This window comes from Odontesthes bonariensis, chromosome 11 (assembly GCF_027942865.1).
Source record: "Odontesthes bonariensis isolate fOdoBon6 chromosome 11, fOdoBon6.hap1, whole genome shotgun sequence".
Taxonomy (NCBI): domain Eukaryota; kingdom Metazoa; phylum Chordata; class Actinopteri; order Atheriniformes; family Atherinopsidae; genus Odontesthes; species Odontesthes bonariensis.
The window spans coordinates 11570565-11598512 of NC_134516.1; the positions used below are offsets into that span (position 1 = coordinate 11570565).

At 42.3% G+C, this 27948-nt stretch overlaps 3 protein-coding genes across 3 annotated transcripts; 2 read left to right on the top strand and 1 right to left on the bottom strand.

The window, feature by feature from the left end:
• Positions 1–6647: 6647 nt before the first annotated feature.
• Positions 6648–11980, top strand: LOC142391625 (cyclic AMP-responsive element-binding protein 1-like). Its single transcript, XM_075477535.1, has 8 exons — positions 6648–6780; positions 8150–8243; positions 8370–8513; positions 8762–8862; positions 9090–9229; positions 10232–10405; positions 10547–10700; positions 10834–11980. The coding sequence occupies exons 2-8, from the start codon at positions 8157–8159 to the stop codon at positions 10976–10978; spliced, it is 945 nt and encodes a 314-aa protein (XP_075333650.1). The 5' UTR covers positions 6648–6780; positions 8150–8156; the 3' UTR covers positions 10979–11980.
• Positions 11981–12761: 781 nt separating this feature from the next.
• Positions 12762–14382, bottom strand: mettl21a (methyltransferase 21A, HSPA lysine). Its single transcript, XM_075477106.1, has 3 exons — positions 14167–14382; positions 13980–14091; positions 12762–13817 (listed from the first exon to the last, which is right to left on the bottom strand). The coding sequence occupies exons 1-3, from the start codon at positions 14311–14313 to the stop codon at positions 13420–13422; spliced, it is 657 nt and encodes a 218-aa protein (XP_075333221.1). The 5' UTR covers positions 14314–14382; the 3' UTR covers positions 12762–13419.
• Positions 14383–16319: 1937 nt separating this feature from the next.
• On the top strand, positions 16320–23160 carry LOC142391626 (cyclin-Y-like protein 1). The gene is made up of 10 exons (XM_075477536.1): positions 16320–17242; positions 17363–17437; positions 17520–17554; positions 17650–17750; positions 17907–17942; positions 21359–21410; positions 21515–21634; positions 21715–21881; positions 22014–22176; positions 22507–23160. The coding sequence occupies exons 1-10, from the start codon at positions 17080–17082 to the stop codon at positions 22621–22623; spliced, it is 1029 nt and encodes a 342-aa protein (XP_075333651.1). The 5' UTR covers positions 16320–17079; the 3' UTR covers positions 22624–23160.
• The last annotated feature ends 4788 nt before the right edge of the window (positions 23161–27948 follow it).

Here is a 27948-nt window from a genome sequence, read left to right on the forward strand (position 1 = left end):
TACTATTTACATGACCGTAGCAGATTCTACATAAGCCATTTTTCCATAAGATTTCCAAGCAAATTAACTCATTTATCTGAATACTTTGAATGTTTACCTAGCTGGAAGGCTCGACAAATGTTAAATGATAAAACAAAAGAAAACTAGCTAGGCTATTTCTTAAAGTAGTTTGGCTTACAAGACAAACTCTAGGTTTTTAGTTTCCTTTAAAAAAACGATTTTGTTGCCTGTGAAAGACAGCTTGTGGGTTAAGCTAGCAGGCTAATCGATAGCCCACAAGCTTTCTAGAAATAGCTAATGCTAGCGGAGTAACGTTATGCAGTGATAGCTAGCTTCTACAATGAAACGTCAACCATGAACAGTGACAGAAAACACAATTTTGATTAAACATTAGAACTAATGTCTGAGATGAAAATACATACCTCTATACTGGGCTTTCTTCTCCTCATCATCTTTTTTTCGTTTTCGCCCCTGTGCACCAGACAGTTTGGTCCTTTTTATGTCGCTAGTTGACCTTCTACGACCGTTAGCGTGATCTAGTTCCAGTGTGGCTGTGACTTGCAAAACCCATGCACATATTTTATGTAATATAATATTACATTTTGATTCGAAATATGGGTTGGGGCATTTTCGTTTGCACGTGTCGGCCACCATATGAAAGGCATAAAAAGCCCCCCAAAAAAATTAAAAAAATTAAAAATTTAAAAAAAAAAATTTTTTAATTTAAAAAAATCAAAAAAAGGGGGCGCCCCCTGCCAATTTGGCGCCCTAGGCAGCCGCCTTGGTGGCCTGTAGGAAGAACCGGCCCTGCTCTTTTGAATATAGATCCAACATCGTCAACAAATATTTTGTCTTTGGTTACATTGCGATGCATTTTGGCAAAAGTAGAGCCATTTATTACATTTACTGCATACTACATACAAGTAACAATGCTGTAACGATTCAGCTTGCTGGCCTCAGGCAGGAGGAAATTCTTCAGAATCCGGTGCAGAACCACCAGGTTCTGTAACAGTTTCGTCCCACAAGCAATCAGACTATTGAACTCCCGCTGACAAGTGGTGAGGGTAGTCTTGTGTACATGTGTGCATTTCTTGCCACCACGTGTGTATACTTGTATTTATATTTATGCTCATTCTGTAAATGGAACACATTTCAAGACTCCATGATTTCAATTCTATTTTTGCACAACAGTCCTTGAGCCAAATGAAACGTAATTTCGTTCCTTCACATCAGTTTTCAATGCACAGGGTACCCTTTTACCATTTTTTTTTTTTTTTTTTTTTACACGCACAGAACTCCTGTACTGAGGCATATGGACAGTTTTACATTGTGACATTAACTGATGCGCCAGCTGTGCCAAGTGGTGAACCAGAAAAAATTTAAATGAAAAACATCGACATGTAACATGGAACAAGTGAGGAGGTCAGAGAAGAAGCACGGCATAGTCAGACCTTGACGATGCGGTTTTTCTTCTCTCTTTTCATTGATTCAGTCTTTCTTTTGACTTCCTTCCCCCTACTGAGCAACATTATACATTAAAAGTACATGGTCAAAGGTAAGGCTGGAGCCTATCTCAGTTGCTATCTCTGGGCGAGAGCCACAACAAATGCTTGGACAGGTACTTGGCTAAAGGTTAAGCAGTGAACTGACCTTAACCAGGTACTCCAACCAAACTTCAACCAACTTGATGTGCCCTTTGCCGTCTTGCTCCTCTAATGCCCGGCATGTTGTGGCCATTCCTCCTATTGCTCAGTATACATTTGACCTCCTACTGTCCCTGTCCTCCAGCATCACATCTGACCACAGTAGTTTTTATGTCAGGGTCCCCTCCGTGCCTTCTTCCAGATCTAGTGAGTATACGAGATGAATGCATAATAGATAATAATAACTCTCCAAGACAAATTAAATTAAGGACTACTTTTCCATAGGCTGGTTCCAAAACTTCCAGTCGATGTATCCGCCAAGCGCAGGTACTTTACTGCTGCACTCTGTACCAAATCTAAAATCTGCACACTTTATTGCTTGGAATTACGGTGGCCCTGAGGTGCACAAGACATCAAACTATTAATACTGAAGGTGTAATGACGTTTCAAAAACCGGCATTAAAAAACAATGTTTTAGGAAAATGTTGCGGTATTTCACGAACGTAATGCATTTGGGAACAAGTGAAATGACTCACAAACCTGACGCCTCAGTGGCTGTCATCAGCCAGTTACCATTGTGAATTAAAAAAATATACATTTGGGCTTATTGGTAAAGTTTTGTCTCAGCAACAGACCTGCATTCGATCACCTCTGCTGCCTGTGTCGACACAAAGAGTGAAATGTACGAAGAAAAAAAAAGGCCACTACTTCAAAGAATACCAACCCATCTAACTGAGACTGCCGGTGCTTCAAGCTGCCTTTGCCTTGGACGTGTTCAGATAATTACACCGAGGTTATTCTTTTTAATGTGCTTATGGGCATGCGATTAGACTTGAAAATATCTGACCTTTAAAAAAAAACAGGAAGGAAGGATGAGGATGGAAGAAGCAAAGGGGGGGGAGGGGAAAGGCTGAAAATCCTTGCAGGACTGTGAGACAGAGAGGGAAGGAGGAGCTGACACCTTGACGGATTGATTGGGATCGTCGAATACACGCTGTTGCCTGCAGTCAGATTAGCAAGGGGTCCAGTTCAGCACAATCTCTGTGTGTTAGATAACTTTCCTGCCTCTGCAGCTTGATACTGCACCTCAGTGGCGCAATATTTTACAGGCTATCTCTGAAACTCACATCTTCAGATTTGAGAGCCTGGCTTACGTCTGTGTGATGGAAAGAGACAGACTGTGGGGCCCAGTATCCATGGCAACCCCCTCAGCCAGGTGCAGTGGTTCATATGCAATTCAGGTAATTCAACTTACAATGAAAAAGCATGCATATAAGGTCACCGGTATTCAAATGCGCCGCATGCTCTCGCCTCCGTATTCATATTCAGGCTCTCTCTGGACTGTGCCACATGACCTCCTGCGCGCCCATGTGACCTGATCTCTCCCCCCCACCCCCAATGCCCTGTTTGAGTGGCAGGTATGATATTTCCACGCAGTTTGATTGAGGGCTGCATTTAAAATGTGACAACAATGTTGACAGAATATATCAGGCACGTTATTAATACACTCAATATTGTCATGCCACGCAGAGAAGACGCTGCGTGTTACACACATGGCCTCGGGCGCTGATTTGGATTGGGTCATGATTTTTCTTATGACCGCATGATTAAAAAAAAAAAACAACACACGGAGAAAGGAGTCCAAATGGAGTGAGAGAAGGAGATGAAAACAGGCACAAAAAAAAATGTGGAAAGTGACATACGGGGCTTGCTGTCGATGGGGGTTTTGGAGGCTCCTGTTAAGCCTGGGGCTTTGACAGCTGGGTTTAACGAGAGAGGAAAGGGCTATGGATTGAAGTCAGGACTCTGCTTCATATTCCAAAGATTAATCTCCTACACTGCTCCTCCTCCTACACCGTTTTGGACGGCCGTGGCGTCGTTTTTTTTTTTTACGCCGCCGTTTTGTGGGCGTTTCGGCTCCGAGTCGCCGCCGGGGTTGTTGCTTTAGCAGCCAAAGAAAAATTCCGCACCAGATAGGATATCCAGCAAAGCGGGGACAAGTATCAGAAAACTAAGATCTGAAAAAGAAGGAAATGACAGACGTAGAGATTGATTGTGCTTCGTGTGTTCGCATGTTTTTGGTTTTCTTCATTGGCCAAATCAATTCTGCAATTCTTTTTGTGAGTCTGTGTTGCCAAAAAAAAAACACACCTTCTCTCCTCTCAATCTTTTTTTCCCCCCAGCAAGCTGACTACAATCTCGGGTTTTTGCCTCTCTCTGTCGGTTGCGATTCTCAGGAATGGCAATTACAAAAAAATAATGGTGTCGGTAGAGAGAGAATCGCGCAAGAAAGCTCCATCGCACCAAACAAATTTGTCTCAGGAACGGACGTGTTGCTGGTTCTCGGGGAACTGATCAGAGTGAGAGGGAAAACAGACAAACATGTACGACGGGAATAAATTGCAGACCCATTTTCACAGAAACAGTGCAAATAATCTGCAGGTGCACAGCTTTGCGAGGGCTCATTCATCGATAAGTAATGAAACCTCTCCTCTGGTTCAGGCTAATTATGGTTTGTTGAGGCTATCCTAGCTGGTGGTCATTACTAAGGGAAATCAATGTCCAATCAGGTCCTTGACGTGGACTCGGGAGCAAATGAAACGGCTGCCTTGTGACGAATATTCATTATATTCGCTGGGAGAGATTTCCATAATGTAAGGGTACCTACGTGGCTCCCTATAAGTGCAGAAAAAAAGTGCAGAATTTAAGGCTTTTGCTGGCAGATACCACTCAGACAGTTTTTATGGCAAGGACAGAAGATTGGTTTCACCGTATGTGTTTGAGCCGCCGGTGGTAGTCAATCACCCGATAGGTGAAGACGGGTATGTTTGACAGCCGTGTGTGTTTGCTCGTGTGTATTAAGAAGGCTCTGAAATGACCTCGCACATAGAGATGATGGCCATAAATTGGTCTCGGGTCTCATTTTCCCCGCAGGATTTGGACCAGCTGCTGCAGCTTTGAACCCATTTCGTTCCCGCAGCAGCCAGCCTCACCCACCAGTCACCAGCGACAGAGTTAATGAGTTCAGTTTACAGCTCGAGTCAACGACCAGGGAAAAGCAAATGTAATGTGAATAATGACGGCTGTAAATAGTATTAATACGCTCACTGTTTTTTTTTTTCTAATTAAAATCACCTCGGTTGTACAAAGATAGTAATCCAAATTAAAGGCTGATTTATAGACACTTGATAATATCGGCTGGAATTAAAGTGACATGTGATTCGATGCTACACAATAACACAGCATCAGTGCCGTGGTGGAGAAAAATAAAGAAGGGTTTTGCTGCCACCACCTGTCGAACAAGAGTGGTGCAGTCTTGTATTCGATGTAAATTAAAAAAACTATTTAATTGAGAAAGAAAATGGTACCCAGCTGAATAAGAATGTATTTGGTGTGAAAAAAACAGTGGACAGAACTAGAATTCTAGGTTTTAGGATGCGTGTCTTGGACGAAGCATTGCGTCCAAAATCAAACATTGTACTCGAATCAACCCCGGCTCATTTCATTTAGATTATCTGGCATCTCAAGACTCGCAGGGTTACACCAAAAATCGATAAAATCGCATTTGATTATGTTTGTAAAAATTCTAAAAATTTATTTCATTGTAGTTTTTCTCTTTTTTCTGATGTATTATTCAAATCTAAATTAAATCTAACTAATTATTTGATATTATTCCTTTAATATTTCTTTCTAACATTCCTTGGGAAGCTGTCTATTGCCGCTCTATTCTCTTTTAACTTCCTGTCTGAAAATGTTTACACTTTCACATTATTAGTTTTGTTTACCCCCCCCCCCCCCCCCAATACTCAAATCATGCACCGCTGCTTCTGAAACAGAGAGAGCTCCTGGTAACTGCAACAATGTAGAGACAATAATCTTTTTTGACATGTTATTAGGGCATGAAAGTTATTCTCTGCTTATGTAAATGACAACAAATGAGTTCATGGTCGCTGGGGACAACAGCTTATCCCAGCTGGGGGGGGTGCACTCCGGACAGGTGGTTGGTCCATCACAGGGACAACACTGAGACAGGCCAATTTAGAATCACTGGTTAACCTATCAGACGTGTCTTTGGACTGTGATAGGGAAAAAAAAGCCAGCGATATGGAGTGGAACGGAAACTCCAAAGTGGTTTATATATCTGAGAATTAAGAGTGCAGCGGAAATCAAAAGATCATCTCGCTGCTTAACAGCATGCATCTGTCTTCGCAACATGTCAGCGTTAGCAGCATTGTTAGGAAGCTTGCGCTGAAGCTGCTGTTGGCTTCAAAACAAACTTATTGTTTTGTGGAAATAAAATGTATTCAGGTAATATTGTGAGATTTTAATAAAGCATAGTCGCAGCTGCAGTCCTCAGCATGCTCAGGTGTATTGGTTGATTCATAAAGCCAAAGCTTGTTCTGAACACTTAAGTTTGCACAGCTTATGTATATAAGTTAATATGTATTCAAAGACTATATACTGCATTGTGGTGATCATGGCCTTGAGTATAAGTATTTAGAATAGAAATAGAATAGAAAAATACTTTATTCATCCCCCAATGGGGGAAATTCAAAGTAGTCAAGGAGCTAAAAAACAAATGTATTATTCATATTTACAATGATTGTATTTTAACAACAACAATAATAAATAATTCTAATAAAAACACTACAACTAACTAATAATAATAAATTACTAAATGAATAAATAAAATAATAAATAAATAAAATTGCGTTTATGTGACAGAAAGTTCCATAGATGTAATGAATATTGATTGATTAAAGTTCGGCAATATTCATATTAACACCAGATTGTTCCACCAGACAGATAGATAAATAGATAGATATGTTACTGTTGATTTATTGGCGGACAATCTGGCGCATGCTCAGATCAGTATAGGGACAAGGGTTTCCTCGGCAATCTCCGTGATTTGAGCCTTGTCCTCGGCTGTTTGCGTGAGCTTCCGAACTTCTCCGATTTCACTCGGGTGCTTTCGGCAGAGCTGATTTTTTCGCTGTCGTCGTCTCCCTCGTCCTCCTCTCCGTGTTGTTGTTCTCGGTGACGCGACGGAGGTGTAGCCTGACGCGGTCTCTTACGTGTCGGTCTGAATAAAAGTGGAGCTCCGTAGACCCGGGAGTGACGAAGCGAGTCTGTGTTGGTAAGAGGATACGCATCCGATGTTTGCTAAACAGATATATGGCTGCCCAGAGATGTTATTTGTGCCTTATAATCGCAAAGGGCCAACAAAGAGATCATGGCGGCGGTGTTGCAGAGGCTCACAAAATGAGTCAGTCTCTGCAAGGCTGGCTCGACTGAGACATAGGTATTAATGTGGGAGTGGGCTTGAATTTATTTAATAAACACTAAGGACATAAGTTTGTGAAACAGTTAGCCCTATTACGTTAGCAAGGATTTAAGTAGAACATGTTTTCGATTTTAATTGGCTCGAGGAGGTATTTAGTGAAAGTGGGGTGTTGTAGTTGCAAACAAAACTGACATACAATGCATGCAGACATTTCCCTCCATGCAAGCCTCAAGCTAGCAACCTAACGGTATCAGCCAGTGCAGCATGAGTTTAGCCTGACACCAAAGCCTAAAGCAAAGCAAAGCACCAAACTGAGGCATTTGTTAAATCAAACAAAACCAATTAAATTAATTTTAACCACAACTTCGATAAAAGTTCAATATTTTTCTGCGGAACTGTGCTTACATTCAAAGCATAACTTTTAGCGAGTTAGCATGCTAACGGAGGCAAGGAAGGATCATTCAAGCTAGCTAACCTACATGCTAACTTTGGTAACACTATCCCCATAGATGCTCGCCTATGATTTAATTGCGGCATTTTATGCGAGATAAAATATAGCTTTATGCTTTCATTCACGTCGTGTTTCGCCTTGCTATATGCTTTTGGTGAGCAAGGCTCCAATTCTGCCATAAATTAATCATACTGTAGCATGCTAAGCTAAACCACACCCTCCTTTGAAAAATCCAGCAAGTAACGCTCAACCTCCAGAGAGCCTGCTTTACACTGGACAACTTTCCCACGGTTTATATTGCAAAAGGTTATATCGCGATATTTCACAACTGATGGAACGGCACTAGCAATTTTTTTTTGGCAGTTTCACCCAAGACACAACAGTTTAAAAAAAATGTACGTGGCTAGTAAAAAGCTGTTAGCTACTACCCGGCAACCTTTTTTTTTGGTAGGTTAAACTTTGCTTTGCTTTGCTTTTGACAGAACACAATACAACGCTGTAAGTCTGCACTTATTGTGAATATTTAAAGAACAATAGGGACGCACAATTGAAGTACGGGTTGACATTAAGAATCCTTCCTTGACTTTTGAGAAGCATCTCCAACCTGTTGGTGCTGACCCCTCCAATCAAACAGCAACAGATTATGTCACTGTCTCAACTACAGCAAAAGCAGAGGCCTTTTTTTTTTTTTTTTAACAACGTTCAAAAGCCACATTGCATCAAACCTGAAGCTTATCTATACTTCAGCATTTTCCTATCCACCCTCCCCAGATTTTAAATGACCATGGAGGCTGGTGCAGACACACAGCAAAGTGGTGAAACAGCTGTCTCAGAGTCTGAGGCCCAGCAGATCACCTTGGCGCAGGTAATTCATGTCGTCGGGACAAAAATTTACACATTCAAGGGCAAGTTGTGAACTGGTGATTGTGTCGCAGGATTGTTCACGAATGTTTTTAACACACAAACCGATTGCGTGTTGTCATGGCTGCAGTCCATAGCAGCAGGCCAGGTGTCGTCCAGTAGTCCCACAGTCACGCTCGTGCAGCTACCCAACGGTCAAACGGTCCAAGTGCACGGGGTGATCCAAGCTGCTCAGCCTTCTGTCATTCAGTCCCCACAAGTCCAGACGGTACAGGTGAGACGAGGAAAGATGCTGCATTTGTAACCATGCCTAATTTCTATATTACGCAAACAATGATTGCTTGATGCTGACATTACACTATGGTCAAAGCTGTAAGCTAAACATGATCTACTTTTTTTGTTTAAGATACTTCAGACGTTTTTTTTTTTTGTTTGTTTGTTTTTTTTGAGTCAGCTGTTGAATTTAAAGCATTTCTGATTTTATTTACATTTCTCATTTATTTGTTTATTTTTTCATTGCAGATTTCAACTGTTGCTGAGAGTGAGGACTCTCAGGAATCTGTTGACAGTGTCACAGATTGTCAGAAGAGGAGAGAGATTCTGTCCAGACGGCCTTCTTATAGGTCTGTTTTTTTTTTTTTTTTTTTTTTGTTGTTCTTTTTTTCTTGTCGGTACAAATTTACCGTAGAGCTCTTTCCTCTTATGAAAACATTATTCATTCATTTTACCGTTTTCTATCCTTCTTCCTTTATCTCATCGATCACCGATGCTTTGTTTAAACCTCATTCCAAAGAAAGAAGTCATCGGTTGCTTGGAAGTTTACCTGCGATTTCTCCCCTCTCCTCTACAGGAAGATTCTCAACGACTTATCATCAGACGCACCAGCGGTGGCTCGAATTGAGGAAGAGAAGTCCGAAGACGATTCTGCCCCGGCCATCACCACAGTCACCATGCCCACTCCCATCTATCAGACCAGCAGTGGCCAGTACAGTATGTATTTTTGAAAACAGGAAGCTTTTGTTCTTTTTTTTCTCTTTTTCACTGTTTTAGTAGAGTGAATTGAATATAGAGGAAAAACTGACTAGCAATGTTCCCTCTAAGCTGCGCGCCTGTGCAATCGCGCACTGCTCGCACATTCTCAGCGCACAAAAAAAATCTATGCAGCGCCTAAAATAAAATTCACCATAAACGTATTAATTAATATCTAATACTAGACCTAATCTAATCTAATTAATTAGACCAATAATGTGTTTTTCTGTACCATTTTTCAATGTAACGCAGTGAGTGACAGGTGTTTAGCCAATGATACGATACGGTTTACTTACGCTAAGCAGCCAATCAGAGCATTGATAGTGCTTGCATATGTGCCCTGCCCATACGCGCCGTGCAGGTTAGCAAGCTAACAACCAATGGGCGGAGTTAGGAGTTAAGAGACGCAGCCCCTTATGGTGAAACGAACGGGCAGCGCCAGCGACACATCCACTCACCAAGCCAAAGTTAAAAAGAAATGCGTTTCTTTTTCAGATAAAATGGCTGTCTGAGTATGTGCAAATAGAAAAACAAGCAGTGAAACTGGGTGAGATTTCTTCTTTTTCGAGTGAGAAAGGTCTACTCTGAAACTCTCACATATAACAGATAACATACTACACATCTCATGAAAAACAAGATTTGTCTTTTTCATTTTAAGTGGGCCAAATCACTGATATTAAAAGTAAACTAATGAAAATTGCTGCTGTGATTTGATTATTTTAATAAGCCATGTAACTTGCTATGATCCAAGGTTAAGAACAGGTGTGATACTGTTGTGTGGCCACAGCGTGCACATCTGATGCTGCTCACAGTGGTCCTCAGTGTGCTCAGGGAGCTTGTGTGTATGCCCAGACACATGAAAAATTAGAGGGAACATTGCTGACTAGTACGTCTTGATATGCAAACACAGGATTACATACGGGGCACTTGAGTAAAAAAGTCTTGTTGTTTTTCTCAATGCAGTTGCCATTACCCAGGGTGGGGCCATTCAGCTGGCCAATAATGGCACAGATGGCCTGCAGACACTCACCATGGCCAATGCCACTGCAGCCCAACCAGGTGCCACCATCCTGCAGTACGCTCAAACTAGTGATGGGCAGCAGATCCTCGTGCCTAGCAACCAAGTGGTTGTACAAGGTAAAGAAATGTCTTGTCATTTTGCTCCATACGAGCACACTGAAGGGAACTAAGTGCACTGTGATTTTGATTTTATTTTTTTTTATTTTTTTTTTTAATATTTCTTCCATTCCACTGTCTTTTTCCTCCCTCGCTTGTCAGCTGCCTCTGGTGACGTTCAGGCCTATCAAATTCGCACAACCACCACCAACGCCATCACTCCAGGGGTAGTCATGGCAACTTCACCTGCACTGGGAACAGCAGGAGCCACAGAGGAAGTCACGCGCAAAAGGGAGGTTCGACTGATGAAAAACAGGTACGCGTTTTGTGTTAGAGGTCAGCACGTTGAGTTAGCATGGCGCCGTTAAGAGCCGGCTGCATTCCAGCCTTTGAGGCTGAGGGAGTCGCAATTTAGGCCGGTAACTTCTTATGGTCTTTATGACACGCAGGGAGGCAGCCCGAGAATGTCGCAGGAAGAAGAAGGAGTACGTCAAGTGTCTGGAAAACCGCGTGGCCGTACTGGAAAACCAGAACAAAACTCTCATCGAGGAACTGAAAGCCCTCAAAGACTTGTATTGCCACAAATCCGAGTAGAAAACATCAAAGAGCCTGCCAGGAACTTGTCAGGTTTCCCACCAGTCCCCATGTACAGAGACTCCACAGACTGGAAGCCACTCCTCCTTTTCTACTCTCGTGCTGTCTTTTTAAAAACTGTTGGGGGGAGAAAAAAAATCTGTGAGATGACTCGCCAGGAATTTGAGGGGAAAAAAACAAAAAAACAACCCATTCCACTTCATCAAATTGGAATCCTCCTCCTTATCAGTTCCCACCGAAAAAGGTGAGGACGAACCGCGGAGAAGGGCCAGAACTGAACGGTGGGGAAGGGGGGCTGTCCGCGTTTTTTTTCTTTTTTTTTTAACACCACGTAGGGAAGCATTCCAGTCACTGGTGCCTGGGTCAAACTGGGCAACATCACCAGCAATGGGGAACTGGCAACAATCACCAATGATGGAGCTCATTCTCTCGGATCAGTTGAAGAGATTTACCTTCACGTGCAGCATTTGTATTTGTAACCTGCGCCTCCTGCATTAACATCTGTTACTTAATTACGCTTTGAACTGTAGATGGGCTGTGTCTTGGACATTTTATCTTTGACCTGTATTTGTTTATTATATATTAGATTATATGCTTCCATAATGCCATTGACTTTTTTTTTTTTTTTTTTTACATATATATATATATATATAATGTAAATCTACTTTGACTTCATAGGACACCAACAAACCTTTCAGTCGGGTTGTAAAATGGGTTTCATGTTAAAATGCCACTTTAAAAAAAAAATACATTTAAGAGACTCCATCTATATCAGCACTGAAATCTGTAAAAGATTTGACATGAAATCAAAACCTTTCAAGGGTTCTCTTTCTTTGTTTTTGAGCCGTAAAAACATTGTAATCAAGGCATCGGGGCTAATTTTTTTCTTTCTTTCTCTTTACTACACAATGAAATAGACGTGTTAAAATGCTGAGGGCTTTGGTTGCAGGCACCTGCGAATTGTAATTTTGTTACAGGAAAATAACAAAGTCAAACAGTTAACTATTTTTCTTTTCCTTTTGTTTAAAGTGGCATTTGAAAAGTAATAATCTCATCCTTATTTTTGTATTGTGGATTTTTGAATCCCTTTTTTAAAAAAAAAACAAAAAAAAAACCCACAAAACACCAATTTTATTGACTCGCGGATTTCCTTTTGAACGTAAACCAAAAAAATAAATAACAAGCCTTAATTGTTTTGCAACTAAATAAATGATATATCTGCGTATTTCTAAATGAACCTTAGAGACAGGGCACGCCACTGCCACTGTAGACTCCCCTCTTTCTTATTCAGGGGGCAAAAAGATGAATAGAATTTGCCCCCGAAGGAATTCTGCTTTTAAAGGGATAGTTCGCCTCTTTTGACATGAAGCTGTATGACATCCCATACTAGTAATATCATGCATAAACATTGACTTACCCCCTACTGCGTCCTGTGAGCCGAGTTCCGGCCTAGTTTTTACGTTGACGAAAGTAGTCCGGCTAGTTGGCTGGGGTTACAAAAATAAAAGCGTCTTGCTTCTCAAAACAATGTGCGTTCAAAAGAGTAATACAGTTGCACCTCACAATTGCTTGGTGCTATTTTCTCTCCCTTCGTATCAGCGATTGTGAGGTGCAAATGTATTACTCTTTTGAACGCATATTGTTTTGAGAAGCAAAACGCTTTTATTTTTGTAACCTCAGCCAACTAGCCGGACTACCTTCGTCAATACCAAAACAAGGCCGGAACTCGGCTCACAGGACGCAGTAGGGGGTAAGTCAATGTTTATCCACGATATTGCTAGTATGGGATGTCACACTGCTTCATGTCAAAAGAGGCAAACTATCCCTTTAAGGTTAAGCATCAACGATACTTGTGACGGTGGCGTCTCCGGCCCGAGTCCGTCTCCAGATTCGGTCACATACGAAAACAAAGTGGTGCGTGCACTTTTCTTGCATTTACAATCCTTGAGCATTTCAGACTCATATATATATATATATATATTTTCTTTTAAAGATTTCCACGTGGTAAAGCCTGAGACATCCGAGTTAAAACTGAACCCAAGAACAATTTGACCAAACCCCGCCAAAGGATTGTAAAAGCGTGCCCAAACGGAGACAGAAAAAAATAATTAAAATCGGTTAACAAAATGGATATGTTTTACAAAAATGGAATGCCATATTGTAATCATTAGGTATTATGTATAGTCTCAAAACGGTATGATTTTTTTTTATTTTATTTTTTGTTGCTTTCCATTCTTTTTTTTTTTTCTTTTATTCACAGTTTCTAAATGTCAGCACCACCTTGTATAATACAGTGCATTATGTTAGAGCTATTCAAATATGACTTTTTTTCTTGGCAGCTGTTAATAAATGTGTTTCTGGTACGTTTTGAATTTATTTTTTTTTCTTAAGACCTCTGATTTTGGTTCTCGCGTTGCCTGAAGGGAGAAGAAAAACGTTCCCTATAAATCCCTCCGCCGTGGGAGTTTATGTGCTCTGTATACATGGATGTCCCTCTGTTTCTCATAGTAGACCTCCTCGGCTTTGAAAGACCGCTTGAGCATGTTCAGAAAGTTTGTGTCCCGCTCGTAGCGGATCTTGCAGGCCAGCAACACCACGGTGGTGTCGGAGCACAAGTGCTCCAGAGTCTGCAACAGAGACAGAAACGTGTCCTCTAAGTAGACTATATCCGCTCCCAGAACCAGATCGAATCCCCCGGCCGGGTAGTGCTCAAGGCCATCGCCCCAGGTCAGCTCGGACACGACCACTGACTCTTGGGAACGCGGGGGTAGATTAGCCTTCACGTTGGAAGATAGAAATTCTAGGGCGGGCTGTCTGTCTGTGATGGTCACGTGAGCACCTAGAAACGTTGAGAACGTGGGATAAAACACCTCCATTGCCGTCCAATGACTTCACATGTGTTATCCTTCAGCTAAAAATCTCCAACATGTATATCGTTTAAATTACTGCCAAGGAGTTACATTTTATAAGGTTTTAAACTAATAAGTGGCGACGCACTTACCCAATAGTGCTGCTACAATGCCCACTAGTCCGGTACCTGCACCTAGTTCAATTGCCCGCTTCCCCTTCAGCTCCACTTTCTCCAACTCCAGATACATGCACATGACAACCGCCTGAAAAAAGAAAAGGCATTTTCATCGAACACTTTATTCTCGAAACGGTTATGTTTGCCACTAAGTGTTACCCACCGCATCCCACACAACCGCCGCTACCCCGAGCTTTTTCCAGTCCTGTGCGAGACTGAGGTCGTGGTTCGCAAAGCGGAACTGTGCTGATGAATTGTGAAGCTTGGAGAACACAGGCGACGGGTTTTCGACATAAGGGACAAGAGCCATGCTTTAAAAAAACAAATGGAAAAGACGTTAAGTGGTAATGTGTGGTTTGTCATTCACGCGCGCCTCTTCTTCTTTGAAACGTCAAGGCATTTTGCTGATTTATTGACTCACTACCGCCATCTTCCGGGATAAATTGTACATGTTTTATTTTCACTTATTGCACTTTCTTTCTTTCTTTCTTTATCTTATAACAGATTCAGTTTTTTTTTTCTCTCAGCAGCCCGTGAGAGGTTAGCTACTCCTTCTGTACACACATACAGCGAGATGAACAAAACAGTTTCCAGCCTTTCGAGTCGAAGTTTAATCCAGCTGGCTGACTCTTGGCATGTCAATGAGCAGTTGCGGCCAATCACATTATAGCTGAGACGACGTTAACGAATAGAAACGCCAGTTTTTCGAATGGGCGTAACTGCAAGGGATTTTCTCAACGACTATCCTCGTTATGAACGAGGGGGCGTGGCCTTCGCTGGTTATCTGAAGTTAGCGACATACAGCAGCTTTCAAGTTTCCGTTTCATTTGCGTTCGGTCGTTCAAATTAAAAGCACATTTCAGTACTCGCTGTGCTTTACACAGGACCAGTGTTGGTCAAGTTACTTTTAAAAAGTAATTAGTTATAGTTACTAGTTACTGCTCCCAAAAAGTAATTGAGTTAGTAACTCAGTTACCACATTGTAAAAGTAGTAGTTGCAGTTACTCAGCAAAGTAACTGGCGTTATTTTTTGTGTTCTATAACGCTGTTACGTTCTATAACATCTGTAACATCAAATATGTTTATATTAACTGATCGAATTCATTCAAGGTAAACACAAGAAACTTGTGCTGAAGGCAAAAAAAAATAAATAAATGGACCAGACTCAGTGAATATTTCCCTATACTCCCTATATAAAAGATATAAAAACACTAAATACAGTCATTTAGAACATTCTGTATTTATTTGAACTCAATAGATTGCAGCCTGCCATATGATGCATAGAAATAAATTAATACATAAATTCTGACCCGAAAAATGGAGTGTTGTTTGTTTTCGAGTGGCTCCGTCTCCTTCGCTGGGGCTCATGCTAGCTGCATTTGGGCTTGGGCTTGGGTTTGCAGCTACAGAAGCAACAAGTGCTTCATATTCGCATGGTTTGATGTGAGGTGCTTCATTAGATTTGAGTTACTTGAGGCAGACGTGGATAAAGTATTTTTCCCTGGGCATAGCGTACATGTTACATACACATTCTTGCCTTTTATCTCCACAGGTGAGAAGTAGTGCCGGTACTTCCAGTTAGAGAACGCTACCTTTGAACTTCCCTGGTTCGTCGCCGCTGTCTTGTGTGTGTTTAGTAGTCAGCGCGTGCAGTGAGACAGCGTGCGCACAGAAGATCGTCATCACGCAGCCAATCATCATCGCATTTGCAACGGTGTCATCATCCCCACCCCTGCTCTCTCCAGGCAGCGTGCAGCTGATGTGTAGCCGAAAGCCTACAACCTAATTGTAGTAACGCGCCACTTTATATTCTCAGTAACGATAACGGCGTTGTAACGATGGGAAAAGTAATTAATTAGATTACTCCGTTACTGGAAAAATAACGCAGTTAGTAACGCCGTTATACTTAAATGCCGTTACTCCCAACACTGCACAGGACCCCAGGGAAGTACACTCTGGGCACCTCGCCAGTCCATCAAGGGGGCAAAATTGAAAAACCTACGGTTGATTTAGAATCACAGCTTCACCCAACTTGCATATTTTTTGGAAAAGGAGAAAATGCCAATTCCTCACAGGAAGGCCTTTGTCGAGATTCGAGCCGTGAATCTACTTGTTTTGAGGTGACAGTGCTAACCGCCACACCACCATACAGTCCCCATTAAAAAAACATATTATCCAAAGCCTTACATGTTGTGTTTTTTTGTTGTATTTGCACTGCATAGTGCTCGTTTCTCCATTTGAGGTACACTCCGCGACTTTTAGTTTGAAAGAAACAGCCGGAAGCTCCGGGCTGGACGACAAGTAACTTGACGTACCAAGACGTGTCTCCCGTAAATGCGACGAGATGAGAGCTGGCTGTATTTTTTGTATACGCTACCTTTCCGCCCTCTTGCTCGTTTCAGGAGTCTTATCCAGTCGGTGAATCCGTCTTGTACTCTTGCGGAGAAGCTTTCAGTTGTGACACGGCCTTCAGCTTTTGGGGAACATGGATATTGATCTTTGCCACTGAAGGAGAGGGAAAGAATGGATTGAGGCGCTGAAGCTAACGTTAGCCTGCTAGGCATGGAGGGAGATAGAGGAGCTTGTGACTTTGCCATGTTAAGACTCCGTAGCGTAAAATGAGTTGGTGTTACTTATTCACCGTCCAAAACTATTCACTCCACGCATGCAATTCATAGAAAAGTGCGCTAGTGGTTTGCTGCGCACACGCCCTGAATATGTCAGCTGTCCTGCACGTACCGCAGATAACCACTTGGTTGTCTGTTTTTTTGATCCCCATTCCGCTCTGAAGCTGGATTTTTCCAGATTACAGCTTCATTAGCCCCTGTTAAACTAAAATAAGGGTTGATCTATTCAAATGCAGGTTCCATGTTGATCTATTTGAAATGCAGGTTCTATTTGCTGGCTAGTCCCTCCAAGCTGGTATGAAGCAAGTTTCCTGAACAGAGGTGTTACAGTTTTAACCGCCCCCCTAAAGATTTGGGCTGAACTTTGCTCCTGAGGCACAGTGTTGTCAGTCCTCACTTCTATGGGAGCCAGCTCTGGCTGTGTGTAGCAGAGCCGTTGTAGGTCAGTGATGGGAGGGTCCGTGTCCTGCTGCATCTCTCCTGGAGAGAGTCCAAAGATCCGCAGGAGACAGGTGGAACTCGACGAATGTCCCATCACCACCACCACCGAGGACGTGAGCGAGGACACCGGGACCTACCTGCAGCACATCAGCGACAGGGAGCTGCCTGATGGTGCGTGGTAGCTGCTCTGCTTTGAGACTTTTATAGCTTATAGCGTGAAAAACAAACAAACAAAAAATGTTGTGGCTTTTTTTTTTTTTTTTTTTTTTTTTTAACATTTGCTTCCCACAGAACTGGCCCATGTGGAAAACCCATCAGACCACCCGAGAGCCAGCACCCTCTTCCTCAACAAATCCCAGACAGATGGTCGGTATTTCTCTGCCGATCGTGCCGTCATTTAATCATGTTTCAGCTATTTCATGTCACTAAGCTTGCCTTCCCATTCCAGTGCGCGAGAAGAGGAAAAGCAACTACATGAACCACGTAAGTGATGAGCGCTTTGTGATCAATCAAATCAAAAAAAGACGCAGACTTTTCACCTAGACTAAGACTTGGGTTGTAAACTGTTTCCATACCAGACGTCCCCTGGGCCTCTGACTAAAAAGTACAGTTCCTGCTCAACGATATTCCTTGACGACAGCACAGTCAGCCAACCCAACCTCAAGAGCACCATCAAATGGTAAGCGATTTACCCTCAGTTTTCCTCACCAACGACTTTTTGTATTGTAGTTGGGCAGGTTTCTCTTCCAAACGTTGTCACACTTTGCTGCAGTCAGTAAGCGCCGAAGTCTTCTGGCTCATTGTGTGTTTTTGTCTTTGTTTCTGTCTGTTCCAGCGTTGCATTGGCCATATACTACCACATTAAAAACAGGTATGGAAAGCTTGAAATATTCTCACAAATGCCCCCCCACCCCCTCCCTCAGCTTAAAGGTCATGTGCCGAACTTTCCTGGCCCGAACGTGGGCCCTGTGCTCCGAAGCATGTTCAGCATATCCAGGGTAGCTTTAGGGAGGCCCCTTGACGAACAATCGAGATCTCAACCGCGGCACATGCATGTAAAGGAGGTGGAGTTGCGGGCTGAGAAGCAACACAGATGCTGCAGGCAGAGCAGAAAGGAAAGCTGACAAAAAAAAAAGGGGGGGGGGATGCATGTGCTGCAGGTGTGTTATTGCAGCATGGGAAAAAAGTTTCAGATGTATTCTGTCCGATGCAACACTGTCTGTTGAATATGTGTCTTCCTCTGGGAATCTGGGAATTTGCTCATTCAAAACAGGCAATTCCGCTGTAGTTGAATTATTCCGATGAATGGAAAATAAAAGAGCGTGGGTTCCAAGTCTTTAAAAGTCAGAAGGAAGGAGCTTTAGAGTAATCGGTCTCGGTTTTAGGTTACGTGAGCACTCGCTTCTGCTGACACATCTCTCATGAGGAGACTTCTCGGCGAAAGTCAGACTGCCGTAATTCGGTCTTTGACCCCGAGAGAGTCGGGGAGAGACTTTCTCTGTCTATGCGCCGGTGCCTTTTTTTCTTTTCTCATTTTCTAAGAGGAATGATTCTCGGGAGGTGGCGCTTGTGCACGTGTTGAGCTCTTGTCTCGGAAAACCCAACTTGCGGTTCGGGTTTCCCAACATTAAATTTGCCATTGTCGCACACCTCGGTGAGAAGTGAACGGAGCTTCACGAGGCTGGAAATCCAGAGCTGAACCTGAAGTCACCTCTCTAAGCCTCTAATCCCGCTCCTTAGTGCAGGCCCCAGTAACTCAAGTACGCTGTTAGGAAACCAAACTGTGACTTTTGGTCACGGTAGTGAAAACACAAGATTCAACGACGGCGAAACATATGAATTAGAGCTGGACTATAACCCCCAAAATCATCAGCACGCTTTGTGTTTTTCATCTTGAATTCAATACGCTTCAATAAAGAGAGACGACTGTTGTAGCTTATAAAGCGAAATGGTTTCCTGTGACCGCTTGAGACCTTTTTTTTTTTTTTTTCAATTACTGAAAGGGATAGTTCGCCTCTTGACATGAAGCTGTATGACATCCCATATTAGCAATATCGTTTATGAACATTTTCTTACCCCCTGCTGCGTCCTGTGAGCCGAGTTCCAGCCTCGTTTTGGTGTTGACGAAGGTAGTCCGGCTAGTTGGCTGGGGCTTAAAAAATAAAGCGTTTTGCTTTTCAAAACAATATGCGTTCAAAAGAGTAATACATCAGCATCACAAAATCGTTGTCCAGGAAAAAGTCAGACCTCACAATCGCTTGGCGCTATTTTCTCTCCCTTCGTATCACTGCGTGCTGCCGCCTGCCGACGCCCTTTAAATTGCCCCTAATCTTCAATAGGCGACGGGTGTAGTCAGCCTGCAGGAAAAGTGTTGTACCAGAACTCTTTCCTTGCTATAGAGCCAACACCGTGTGAGCCAATGCGCCCTTATCATTACTGATGCTGGAACTGTTTGCCGATAACGAGTCGGATCGTTCTTATTTTCAACCCGCTGGCCACAACGTCTTAACTTTGCTAAGACCACCAGGACAATTTCCCGCTTCGCATCAGATGGTCTTCGATGAGCTCAGGGCCCAGAGAAGGTGGCGGCATATCTGGCCCCTTTTTCTTGGCGTGGAGTTTTAACAACAAGGCCGTTTCCGTTTGTTTGTGTTCCTTTCTCCGTGGGGAGAGCTGTAGGCTTCCCTTAAGCAAGCGAGAAATGTGATTCTGATGCAGCTGGGTTCAACCGGGTGGATTGTATATTAAGTGTTAGGGGTGGGGGAAATTTTCAATGTTGGCGGCTGAAGCGACCTGGACAACAGCCACGTTAGTATGACGTTTTCAAGGTGTAGTGCAGGGAAATGTGATCTTCCGTGAACACGGTGTCTTTTATTGACCAGGACGTTTTGTGTCTGCGTGCGACTTGCTGTCCCGCATGATCTGCTCTGTCCTGCTGCGTTGTGCTCCGGCCTCCGGCAAAAATAGAAGCTCTATGTCTGCTGCAAGAGGCTCCGGAGCCGCTGGAAGCACAGTCATTGATTACAATTGAAACGTATCAGCTGCCGTGCTGGAGTGCAGACGCATCTGTTTAGGGGTCGACTCAATTCCACCCGACGTAACTTTCCAGTTTGCATGCATTTCCATTAGTTTACTAAAATATAATGGAAATTAATTCAACTCTTGTTTCTTATTATAAATGCACTGTTTTTCAAAATTGCAAGTTATGAATGCTTGAGACAAAAAGAAAGGTTGCTGAAAAAGTGCATCAATATACATAAATTAAAGACCCATCAATAATCATTTTATAATCGAATCCTAGCCGCTGAATCGTAATCGAATCGTGAGGTGCCCAAAGATTCCCACCCCGATTAAGAGTTAAATGTCCTCATGGTGTTGGTGGTGAAGGAGAGTATGAGCGGCCACCTGACCAGTAATCAATGAAGGTAGCATGAGCGTGACTAAATCCAAGGTGCCACACCGGTGTAGTGGGGAGGTGGGTGTGAATGGGGGTGGGGGGGTTACAGAGGGTTTCGATAGGTGACTTAACGGTTGTCACAAGCACTGCTCGTCTAGAACGCTGCATCGACGAAGTGGGTCTCGAAAAGCGTCCGACCAGTTCTTTGGGGCCGCCGAGCTGCAAAGACAGGATCACTTCTTGCTTTTGCATGAAGACGCTCGATTATGAAATGAGCGTCACGAAATAATGATACAAATGCCATTAGCACATCGAATTGTCACGAAATGAATAAGTTGACCGTTGAAAAATTTACATTTTATTAATAATCTTTTTTAATTTATGTATTTAATATTATAATAAATAAATTATTTATTAATGTATTAAATTTTGAAAGAAAGGGCTTCTTATACATTCGAGCCAGATCATGAAGAGCCTTAAAAACCTATAATTCTATGCTGAAACGCACAGGAAGCCAGTCAGAAAGCTTTTAAAAAAATTTCTTCGAAAGAATGAGGACGTTTTAAGCCGTCCGTGCTTGGATATCGTTTAAGTAATCCAAGGGATGTGTTGTTGTTATTTTCGTGGGCTATTTGTCATTTTCAAAGGAAGTTAGAGGGGATATTGTGTGTATTACAAATGGACCCCAAAGAAAAAAGGAACAGTGCCCAGGATGAAGCCCTGAGGAGCTCCACATGAAAGTGGGGCTGCTTTGTAAAACTAACATTTATGTGACTGCAAAACTCCTGTCAAATATGACCAAAAACCGATGTGAAGGAGTACCTTTAATGCTCAAATACTGTTGAAACTGTTACATAAAGTTAACGCACTCTATGTTGTTGCTTCTGTAGAGATTCAAACCGCTCGCTGGATATATTCGATGAGAAGAAGCACCCCCTGTCGGTGAGTTTTTTGTTGTTGTTGTTGTTGTTGTTTTTTTTTACTTGATAAGGGCAGCGATATTTCCCGCTCTGATGAGCCAGTAACGATGAGCCTCTGCCCAACAGAAGGAGAAGGTTCCAGATGACTACTCCGTGGTCGACCCAGAACACAAACTCATCTACCGCTTTATAAGAACGCTCTTCAGCTCTGCGCAGCTCACTGCGGAGTGCGCCATCGTCACTCTGGTAGGTTTACGACACCCGGTTTCCATCCTTTTGGAAGTGTGTATTGCTGGTGTGGAACTGATGGACGTGCGCTCTGTTAGGTCTACCTGGAAAGGCTTTTGACGTATGCCGAGATGGACATTTGTCCTTGCAACTGGAAGCGCATCGTTCTCGGCGCCATCCTGCTGGCCTCCAAGGTCTGGGACGACCAGGCTGTGTGGAACGTGGACTACTGCCAGATCCTCAAAGACATCACAGTGGAGGACATGTGAGTGCTTGCTCCTCATCCATGGAAGCGCTTGCTGTTGGTTTTCAAGTCGTAGCCCACGTGTAACGCCGCACGTGGGGACGAGATTGAGTTCTTGTAATAAAATGAGGAATTCTCTGGCGTGTTATGCAGGAACGAGATGGAGCGTCACTTCCTCGAGTTGCTCCAGTTCAACATCAACGTCCCAGCCAGCGTCTACGCAAAGTATTACTTTGACCTCCGCTCGCTGGCCGACGACAACAACCTCAATTTCCCCCTGGAGCCGCTTAGCAACAAGCGGGCTCAAAAACTCGAGGTGAATATATATATATTTATTTTTTTTAAATTTCGATTTCGATCCGTTGTATTCTCACCACTCCACTAGGGGTGGGACGATATGCCTTGGTCACGATTCGATTGTGTCACGATTGTTGATAATTGCGATTCCACAGGTATTGCGATTCGATATAATCAGTAATTGCAATTTTCTTCCTCCTTAAAAAACAAACAAGTTGAATCATACACTTCTAGAATGAATGTTGTTCCCATTAACAATGCACATCACTCTCCACATATGAGGCAGTTCATATCTGTCAGTTGTTTTTATGGTGCGGTGGTAACTGTCCTGTACCATCTCTTTCTCCAGGCCATATCCAGGCTGTGCGAGGACAAATACAAAGACCTGAGTAAATCCGCCATGAGGAAGTCAGTCAGCGCGGACAACCTGGTCGGTGTCAGGAACTCCCAGGCTGTGCTGTCTTAAGCCCGCGAATGGCCTCTTGTGTCGGGCGAGGGACGATGAGACATTTCCAAAGTAGATTAATATCAGCAACTGATAGGTTTTTGCTACGAAATGTTAGGTCTCCATGATGGGGAGGAAGAACTGATCGGAAGTTTAATATACAACTATACTATGATATTACAACTTAACTCTGTGTGTTTATTACAAGGAACTTCAGTGTTTTGCCTTCAAAGCATGGTCATATGGTGATGGATTGGAGGGAAACCGCATGAAAACGCCTCCCGAAAGCCACGTGCGTCGAGGACCTTTTCGTTTCTTTTATCTTGTTAATCGTTTTTGGGGGAGCAGTGAGCGGGCCGCGGCGGTCATCTCTCCACCTTTTAACCCATGACAAAAACTGTCTCGAACTACCCTGTGGTGTAGTTCTGCACACGGACAAGTAGACTATGTTTTGCTTACTATGTAGGCTCTTATAGCTGTGAAATGTATGAAACTTTATTTATTTCAAATAAATTCCACTCGCTGTTTAAAGTTGAGGCTGCTTAGGTGGGGAAACTCTGTTGTGTTGTTTTTTTCTCTTGTGTTACTTGAGATGAGTTAAAAAAAAAAAAAAAAACTTTGGATGACTGAGCTCATGGGTAGCAGATTTATCTTCACATTATGTGTTTTAGTAGAATTTCACAGGTTCTCTGACGAGTTGAACTGACTCGTGTTAGTTCTATCAGGAAATTTAATTGTGCAACTGCTAGCGTATCCCACCATTATAAATGGTTGATGCTCCTTTGGAGATCATTAGGGAGTACACCAGAGATGACGAGTAGTGCGATCCCCTTTTTGTTGGAGAGCTAATAAGCAAGGACACATCGGTGTATCCTTTGCAGAGTTAGAGAAATCCTAATCCTCCACTGGAAACTAAATTAAAAGTAAATGTCTACTTTGTCACAAACGGATTTGATGCTGTTTTGACAGAAATTATTACATTTCGGGTTAAGTTGCAACATAAGAATGATGTTGATGATGCAGCCAAGTTGCGTGTCATGTCTTGAAGATGGAGGTCCGCTTGCCTCTCTGGTGGGTGGGGCTAAGAGGAAGACGGGAGCCGAGGGAAAGAACCAATTCTGCAATTTAGGAAACTGTATAAGGGGATAGAACCCTGTTTTTCACGGACTTAATTTAACTATATACATAAGCAGAAAGTATAACCTAGTTTTAAACACTTTGTTTAGAAGCCTTTGCAGCCAATGATTGCCTGAAGTCTTGAACCTATGGATGTCACTAAAGAATGTTAATTTGCAGGGCTTTATGTCATCTGTTAGTTGAGGGTCTTTAAGGCTCTGGTTTTATGAAATTGTCGCTAGAGTTGAGTTCAGGTACTCGAGTCGGCCGTTGCAGAATATTCCACTGTTTCAGCTTCAACGACTGTCGGCTGGTCCGTCTGTGCACTTTGAAACACTGGCCAATCAACTTGTCTGAGCCAAAAAAAAAAATATGGCTGTGTATAGTTCAGAGTTCATCCCAACTGCTTTTGTCACAGCATCAATAAATATAGGAGATCCAGAGTTTCTGGCCATGTTTGCACATGATATCACACTGCCTTCATGTGCTTAACAGATTATCATGTATGCTTTGGATCACGAGTTCTAGAATAGCACTACACTACTGGCAGCCAGCTGCAGTAACTCTGAACAAATTGTGTCTTATATGTTTTTCTCAAGGTTTTCTAGTGAGCTTTTTTTTTTTTCTTCTTCTGTGAAAACAGATTTTTATTTTATTTTTTATATATTTTTCTACGCTGGTGACGTCTGCTGGTAATTCTTGCTCCTTTTTTTTTTTTTTTAAACATGTTGAGATTTCAAAATCCAAATAAGACTTGGAATAAGACCCAAAATCCAGATGAGTTTAAGAGGAGATGTCTAAGATGCAGAGCAGGAACAAAATGGAGAGAAAAGAGGAGGAAATTTCAACCATTTTATCCTTTGATCGTCATGTGAAATGAGTGATCACTGGCGGATAAAATTGATGAGCTTAAGCCCTGACTGGGATCTTAGTAATATCAGGAAGGCAATATTATGTGTTTCACTGAGACAGTGGCAGGAATGCCTCTAACATTTCATACAAAGACTGCAAACAGAGAGGTAACAGTTAGGAAAGAGGGATTGCAGTTTTTGCTAAAAGCAGATGGTGTAATCCTGCACATTGAGTAGAAGTGTCTCTACACCCGAGATGTTGAACTGTTGGCTGAGTTTCTGTCTGTGACCACATTCAAAAGGGTTCACTTGCCATACCCACCAAAAATGTGTGTGACATCATCTACATAGTTGCTGCCAAGATGCAAAAACAATAGCCCAATCCATTCATGGTGATCTCTGAAGATTTCAACCACTCCTCTCTCTGGAACACTTCAACTCTCCAAATGTTTGTAAACTGTTCTTATTCTATTTTATCCTGTTATCTATAATTATAACAATAACATATCTAGAAACAATAATTTTGCTGCAATATAATTATTCCCCTTCGGGGATCAATAAAATATTACTGAACAAGCTGTTAACATCCCTCTCCAAAAATTTTTTCTTCTCATCCATCACCTGTTTCAGCTGTCGTAAGAATAATGTCCCAAAACAGATTTGGCTTTTTAAGATGTTTATTGCAAAGTCTTATGGTTTTTCTATTTTTGGTCCATTCAAAATTCCACTGGGCTTCCAGATCTGCCATAACCCCTCCATTTTTTCATTCTTGCAGGTAGAATAAAACACTATTCTGGGAATAAAGAAGTATTCAACCATAGTAGTAGTAATCAATAGCCATTCAAACATACCCTGCTTGATGCGTAATAGTGGGATGATCAGTACTGTTGCTTCACAGCAAGAAGGTTCCTGGTTCAAATCTCCGCTTAAGCTTTTCTGTGTGGAGTTTTATTCTCCCTGTTCATGTGGGGGTTTTCTCCAGATACTCTTGCTTCTCCCACAGTCCTAAAAACATGCATTCATTTGAAACAGTTGTACAGCAGGCGCATATGAGTGTTCCTCCTGTTTTTTTTTTTTTCCAAGTAAGGGGTTCCGTCAAGCTCGGACTCTTGTTGTTTATCATGACACGAACAAAGGAGATTGATCTTCATAAGCCTGGAAAAGGCTTTAAAAAATAGCCTCTAAATAAGTCAATTGGATTAAAAAAAGAATAAAGTAAATATTTTAGAATGACCATGTCAAAGACCTGACTTCAATTGGAAAAAAAATAATAGTAATTTGGTGAGGACCTGAAATGAGCAGTTCACCTTATCAACATCATAGAGTTGAATTCGTTCTGGAGGAATCAGCTAAAATTCTTCTTACTGGAAATGTTTAGTTACAGTCCTTGTAAGACTAGGGCTCAAAGCAAAATTTAGATTTGTCAAACTGAATTTATGTTCAAGGCAGGGGCGTTGCTTGTCATACAGCTGTACAGGGGCACAGGCCCCCAGCCAGAACACCACCACCAACACTCCCTTACTATATACAGAAAATGAGCCTGTACTGGATGTATAAGAACGTTTATTCAAATTCATATGAACCTCAACAGGTTTCACAGCGCTATGGGCTATCTAAGCAAATAAAAACACTTTTGAGTTTAGCATTTAGCTTTTCAATTCCTCCTTCTGTAGGTCATCAAACATAATCAAGTAAGCCTTTTACAAGAGGCAATATTACTAAAAAACACAGTGTGCACAGTATTACAATTTAACAGATACAAAATAATGAACAATATTTCAGTCCAGGTACTGAACATTTTTTTTAATCTTAATGTAGCACAGTCAATAAATACTTCTACAAGAGGGAATATTGCAAAATAAAAAGTCTAAATCTGATATGGTCTGATAAGTTATTCCCCTGATTGAGTAGCCTTTTAAACTAGCCTACCCACATTTGACCCATTTATCTTGCTCTAAGTATTTGGCCCCCTTGAACTTTTCAACCTTTTGCCACATTTCAGGCTTCAAACATAAAGATATAAAATTTTAATTTTTCGTGAAGAATCAACAACAAGTGGGACACAATCGTGAAGTGCAATGAAATTTATTGGATGTGTCAAACTTTTTTAACAAATAAAAAACTGAAAAGTGGGGCGTGCAATATTATTCGGCCCCCTTGCGGTAATACTTTGTAGCGCCGCCTTTTGCTGCAATTACAGCTGCAAGTCGCTTTGGGTATGTCTCTATCAGTTTTGCAAATCGAGAGACTGAAATTCTTGCCCATTCTTCCTTGCAAAACAGCTCGAGCTCAAGTTGGATGGAGAGCGTTTGTGAACAGCAGTCTTCAGCTCTTTCTACAGATTCTCGATTGGATTCAGGTCTGGATTCAGGACTTTGACTTGGTCATTCCAACACCTGGATAGTTTTATTTGTGAACCATTCCATTGTAGATTTGGCTTTATGTTTTGGATCATTGTCTTGTTGGAAGAAAAATCTCCGTCCCAGTCTCAGGTCTCTTGCAGACTCCAACAGGTTTTCTTCCAGAATGGTCCTGTATTTGGCCCTATCCATCTTCCTATCAGTTTTGACCATCTTCCCTGTCCCTGCTGACGAAAAGCAGGCCCAAACCATGATGCTGCCACCACCATGTTTGACAGTGGGGATGGTGTGTTCAGGGTGATGAGCTGTGTTGCTTTTACGCCAAACATATCGTTTTGGATTGTGGCCAAACAGTTCGATTTTGGTTTCATCTTACCAGAGCACCTTCTTCCACATGTTTGGTGTGTCTCCCAGGTGGCTTGTGGCAAACTTTAAACAAGACTTTTTATGGATATCTTTGAGAAATGGCGTTCTTCTTGCCACTCTTCCATAAAGGCCAGATTTGTGCAGTGTACGACTGATTGTTGTCCTATGGACACTCTCCCACCTCAGCTGTAGATCTCTGCAGTTCATCCAGAGTGATCATGGGCCTCTTGGCTGCATCTCTGATCAGTCTTCTCCTTGTTCGAGATGAAAGTTTAGAGGGACGGCCGGGTCTTGGTAGATTTACAGTGGTCTCATACTCCTTCCATTTCAATATGATTGCTTGCACAGTGCTCCTTGGGATGTTTAAAGCTTGGAAAATCTTTTTGTATCCAAATCCGGCTTTAAACTTCTCCACAACAGTATCTCGGACCTGCCTGGTGTGTTCCTTGGTCTTCATGATGCTCTCTGCGCTTTGAACAGAACCCTGAGACTATCACAGAGCAGGTGCATTTATACGGAGACTTGATTACACACAGGATTCTATTTATCATCATCAGTCATTTGGGACAACATTGGATCATTCAGAGATCCTCACTGAACTTCTGGGGTCCGTTTCACAAAGCAGGTTGAACAAACTCTGAGTCTATTCCTGA